Source organism: Pipistrellus hanaki, assembly GCF_964339955.1.
Source record: "Pipistrellus hanaki genome assembly, chromosome: 10".
Lineage (NCBI taxonomy): Eukaryota > Metazoa > Chordata > Mammalia > Chiroptera > Vespertilionidae > Pipistrellus > Pipistrellus hanaki.
Window position 1 is genome coordinate 45,408,449 of NC_140512.1, and position 6,055 is coordinate 45,414,503.

A 6,055-nucleotide genomic window follows, 5' to 3' on the forward strand; every position below is an offset into this window, starting at 1 on the left:
ATTTGCCTTTCTCTGTCTGACTTAGTTCATTTAGCATAACACCCTCAAGTTTCACCTATGTTAGAAATAGAAGGATTTCCTTCTTTCTCATTGCTAAATAATATTCCAATGTGTGTGTGTGTGTGTGTGTGTGTGTGTGTGTGTGTGTGTGTATAGTTATTTTTAATAGGGCATATGATAATAAGAAGAATATCAGTTCATTTTTGTCACATGTTAGGCATATAATCAATGTTACTATTCTATTTAAAATATCAAGTGAACTTTCCCAGTGACTGTTTTCCTGCTCTGGATATGATTCCCATTTAAGATCAGTGATGTTGAGGATATGCCCCACCTTCTTGCCTTACAAACTGATTTTGTGCTGTCCCCTTGCCAGCCTCCTCTCTGGTCCGCCTGGCTTGCTCTTAATCCCACCCAACATTAAAGAGCTGACCTGCCTAGAACATGCGTTGGGGTTTTGGTGCCTACTAATTTATTTGCCAGAAAACTCTCTGCTCACTCTGTGCCCATGACCCTGGCTTACATTTTCTCTCAGGAAGCACTGTCTGGCCTTCTTTGGTGGGGCCCCACAGGGCCCCCTCTGCTCTTCAGTTTACTGTGCATCCTGGGCTGCCCAATCTCCCTGAGCACCACTTAGTCCATCCTTTTTCACCAGTTGAAAAGAATAGAATATTCTGCCACTGACTGCTGTCCTAGTATGCAGCTGACTCCCATCTCCTATGATCTGAAGGGGCTCCTAGATGGACAGCAGGACATAGAAGGTGAAGGAGCAGGGAAACTTGGACGCTGGTCCAGTTTTTGCCCCTCACTTACTATGAGTTTTAGACCATGCTTTCCCACTCTGAGAATGGCCCCACTCTTCTCCATCTGCCTTCTCTCCCTCTTCATGGGCAGTGAGAACCTACAAGATCGCCTCAGCAAAGGCTCTTTGAAGGAAAGAAGTTATAGAAATCCTGGGCACTCTGAAGCTCCTCAGGGAGAGATTTGGGCAGGAAGACACAGCAGAACACAGAGAAGCTGAGGGAAGTTTATTTTACAGACCTCAACACACACCTGGCCACGTTCCTTAGAGGAAACCACTTTGGGGTTTGGTAGGGGGCAGTGAGACAAGGCTTTCAGTAAGATCAGGCCACAGGCAGCATTTTGAAGACACTAAAGCGGTTTGCTTTGATGGGTTTCACTGCCAGGTTTTCAGGGCAGATTTCAAATTCACGAATGACATCAACCACTGCTGCAATTATTACAGTACCTGAAAGGGACAGGGACAAAGATCACAGCTTAACATTCTCATCCCCAGGGTGCTATCTTTTCTACCAGTATCAGACACCTGCCTAACTGGGACTCAGCTTCCTCAAATTATTTACAAATGAATCTCCCTAATTAGCTTTTCTCACACAACCCCTCACCTTTTGAACTTGGCCATGGTCTCCTTCTACTCTGCTTGTTGTTCTCCTTCTCCCCTCCCCATCCCCTCCATCCTTCTGCCGCAGGCTCTGTTCCTGATCCATAACCACATTTCTCTATGGTTTTTCCTCTCAGGTGGGTAGTTCTTCCCTTGGATGACTCCTCTACTTACTGTTGACCTGAAAGTCCCAGAGGAAGGTTCTTGGATGTTCCTTACACAGGCAGGTAGTGTATTTATAATTTAAAGGCCCATCAACTGGAGGGTTGCTTACCAGGTAAGTTTTAATCTGTGAAGGAAGAGTTGGAGAGAGATGACTCAGAGTTGGAATGGGGAATAGGAAAGGGGGAGAAAGACAAGAGGATTGAGGGAGAGATCAGGATGTTCTTATTGGGCAAAGAGCAGGGGTGGATGGGGAGAAAGGCATGGGAGAGTCCATTTTTGTAGTATCATCTCAGGAGCTGAAATTAAGGTTAGAAGATTTTCTGTCCTCATGTCCTTCTATTCCTGCATTAGCATGTGGGTGTAGGGTTCGGGATGGTGGAGGTAAGTGAACCACAGAGTCAGGAGCACTCATCTGGGCAGCAGTTCATGTGGGGGAGAGGGTTAGGTTTGCCTTGGTTCATAGCAAGGGCTCCAGGAATGGGTCTGTGGCGGCAGTCTGACTACTGGGGTGTGAAAGCCAAAACCAGGCCTTATTGCCAGAACCATGACCAAGTCCCAGCTGTGCTCCTCTCAAACTCTGGGATCTTTAGTAAGTAAAGAATCCCTTGGGTGACTTAAGGTACTTAAGCTAATATGGTACTTGATCAGGCTAAGCAATTAGTACTTTGGCCTTATAGGCAGTGGTTGACATCATTTGTGAATTTAATATCTGCCCTAAAAATATGGCAGTGATACCCATCAAAGCAAACTGGTTTAGTGTCTTGAGAATGCTGCCTGTGGCCTGATTTTACTGGCTACAGCTTCCACTTTACATTCAGGTCACACACCACTTTCCTAAGTTGTGAGAGGACAGCAACTACCCACCCAACATGCTGTTAGATAAGCAAATGCAATCTTGAAGGTAAACTTACTCTTCTCTTTCCTAACTTGAGCCTGCTGTACAGCAAACATGTCAAACTCACAGCCCATGGGCCACATACCTTATTTATTTGGCCCATGTTAGCCTTTGAGTTTGACATGCTTGCTGTACAGCTTAAGAACCCAAAGCACTATATAGGTGTTTCAGCAGAGTCAGGTTAATGTTCTAGTTCATGATCAGCACAGGGGGTTAAACCTGAGGACCATAGATCCAAGGAGTCTATGAATAGAATTTAGTCAGTTTGTGGAAAGAAATTATATGTTTATTTTCCTAAGTTCCCATAGAAATTGAGCATTCCTTCTGCTGTGAATGCCACCAACTACCCACAGTGGCATTAGAAGTGAGTGATTTTTATCACAAGGAGAAACAGATTTGTTCATGCTACATTAGAGATTTATATATCTCAGAAGAGTGCCTGGCCTTATAGCTACCCTGAACACAGGGGCAGGAGTTATCACCAGGCTGCATGGGTATGGCTGGGACTGGTTGCCTATCTCCCAATACCTGCCCATGTAAGTGGTAACTCTGCACAAATAGCCCATCAGCTCCAAACAGTGAGTTTAAGTGTTCTCACCATTGCAATTTTACTCAAAAATATTTTGAATATCCTGGTGTTTCTTTTAAGAAGGCTAACCTTGCCTTGTTTATATTTTTATTACATTTATAACACTATATCTTCATGATTCAGACCTTTCAATACTTGTATAATTAGAACAAAAAAATTTGGAACCACTGGATATGTGTGATTTGTTGTCAAAGATTGAAGGTACTTAATAGCAAAGGCTCTAGGAATTGGGACTTGGTCACGGTTCTGGCAATAAGATCTGGTATTGGCTTTCACACCCAGCAATAGGCTAAGCAACCATAATCATCATATAGGTAATCTTTATAAACTAAAATTTAACTATTCTGTTGTGAATGTTTGCAGCTAATGTATAAATAACAAAACATGTATTACTGTATTATACATTTATTTTTAATAATTTTATCACTGCCCTTTAATCTGGTAGTTTTCCTATGTCATCTAATGCATTTTACTTAATTAAGAAGTTGGATTTTATTCACTTTACTCCCACCCCAGGGCTTCTACTTACCACCATACATTTTTTCAATTCTGTTCCAACTTCAAGCGTTGCAGAGACTTCTTCATTTGCTCTTGTTTTTTGGGGCAATTTAAGATCCATTTTGATCAACTGTCGACTGGTTTTGGGAAGACAAAAGCAGGTAGGGAGCAAAAATCAATCCATGAGAGAAGGGGGACAATGAGCAGGGAGCAGGGAAGGTACGAGGAGAAGGAGATGGTCAGCTGCTGAGACCAGAATTTCCTGGGGAGTTTTGATTTTTTTGGTTAGTTTGGCTATTTGTACTGATTTAGTTTTACTTAATAAAGCAATTTTGACATGTTATTTAAAACTGAGCATCTTCTTCTCTTCCACTGACAAATAACAAAAACAAAAACAATGAAAGTACAGTATCACATTTCCTAATAAAACTCTATAGGTTCTGCTGATTATCTACTGACAGGGAGGGCTCATGTCATAATAAAATCAGTATTAAATTTTATATTAACGAATCATAAACACCTCAGTGCACTGGAAGTGAGGCCTTTCTTGAAGATCCTCCTTCTTTGGTTCTTGGTGGGGTCTAGGATTTGTACTTAGTACTTAGTTCTGTAGGGGATTTGGACACAATGCCATATTGGAAACTACAGCTTCCACATTCAGGCCACACACCACAATCTTCTGGAGAAAAGGACATGGAGACAAAGAGAATAGTCAAGTGTTTTCCTTCAGTCAGTGAGGAGGGGGTTCAGGACCAGCAGAGTTACTTTCTCTTTCCTGGAAACTCCTGCCAAAGCACCTTCAGTGTTGGGTGAGACAGGAGGGAATTCAGTTTCTTAGCCTCCAGTACTTCCCAGCCCCATTTTCCTAGGGGAAAGCATCAGATTCCAGAGAAATTCCATTTCTTGTGCCAGCTGCTCTAGCGCTCACTACACAGGGAAGGGGCACACGTCCTTCAGTTTCTTCAGAATTTCTCCCATTTGTAAATGTATTTAAGATTGACAGGATGACCAGCACAGCTAGAGAGACTAATCACCCCGGTTTGCCTGACAGCGAAGGGTTTGCTGGGAGGGGCTTTCAGTGCTAAAATCAAGCTATTCATGGGCAAACTTGGATGGTTGATCACCATAAGTAGCACAGCTTATCAACAATTGCTGCCCCTCAGGGCTAAGTGGAGTGACATCTATATCTGAACCCATCCCCACTTAGGGTTTCTTAGATACCCATCCACCTTATTACATCAGGTTGTCAAAACGCTGACAGGTTTCCTCCAGGGAAGCATCTGGTCCTTCCACAGAGGGTACAACCAGAATCACAATCCAGAAACTACATTCCAAACACTTTTCCTGTAGGGAAAAATCCCTAGATCTTACAAGCGTCCATGCTTCTCCCTCCAAATTGTTCCATTTTCTAATTTATTTTGTGTGCTCCAATTTTCCTTCAAACATGTGCCCTTAATGAGTTGGCTTCTGAACCCAAGCTCTCAGGTCCCAGTGGGAGATAGGGGGTTGAAGTGGGGAGTCATCAGTAAGTGGTCCTCACATTTGTCTTCAGGCTTCTGCACAGGAAGAATGTCTATAGTGCTGGGCAAGCTCAACCTTGGACTGTGGGGCCAAGGATCAGTGTCCAGGGCTTCTGATCATTCAGTGAGTTCTGCCAAAGGTGTCCAAAGCTATTGTTCCAACCCACAGTCCTGCTAAACCCTCTCTTCTAGGAGGCAAAGTGTGAGAAGGTGAAGTTCACTGAGCAGAAATCTAATAAAGGTATAGACTATGGACAACATGTAGGCTTGAACCGTAGAGAAAGACTGATTATTAATTATAGCCTACAAGTGCACTGGGAGCCTTATTTCCATGGGCAACTTAGAAGCACCTAGGGGAAATGTGAGGGGAATTGATGGAGTTCCTAAGAAGAGAGAGGTGGGATTGGTATGAGTTCATGAGAGCTTCTAGGATTAGATCTCTGGGAAGTTGAAAAAGTTTTCAGGAAGGGATATGTAGATTTCTATGATAAGAAAAAAAGCCCTCCCCCCAAAAAAGATTTTTTTTTTTTTTAAGGAGAAAGGCTTGGCTCACCTGTCTTCCTGAGCTTTGTTGATCCCCAGCTGCAGACAGAGAACCAGTAGCAGGGCAGCATGGCTGGCCCTGAGCAGGAGCTGGAGAGAGTACATGCTGGAAGAGACAGAGTATGATGCTCTGGAAAAGTAGGGTTCAGGTGCCCAGCACACTCTTTATAAGCAGATTAAGGGAATGGGAGAGCTGCCATGCAGACTCACGTGACCATAGTCACCCTATTACCCTTTTTTCTCATGATCTTTCCTTGTTGAACTAGTTTGTTTTTCTATGGAAAAAGTCAACATTCACTATAGCATTGGAGTCTGGGAGAAAAGTTAGATGATCCTTCTTCATTTTCTCAGTACCAGAGTTTCTCAGAATGTCCAGGACCTCAAAAGATACACAGATCTTTCCCAGCTTGAAGAAATGGTTTCTTACCCCTCATCATTATACA

General features: G+C 43.2%; 1 protein-coding gene across 1 annotated transcript; it reads right to left on the minus strand.

The window, feature by feature from the left end:
* Positions 1–1,124: 1,124 nt before the first annotated feature.
* PIP (prolactin induced protein) lies at positions 1,125–5,717 on the minus strand (the record flags this gene model as incomplete). The annotated part of the gene is made up of 4 exons (XM_084896560.1): positions 1,125–1,249; positions 1,577–1,691; positions 3,581–3,686; positions 5,623–5,717. 4 exons carry the CDS (start codon positions 5,715–5,717, stop codon positions 1,125–1,127), a joined length of 441 nt encoding a protein of 146 aa, XP_084752686.1.
* Positions 5,718–6,055: the final 338 nt, after the last annotated feature.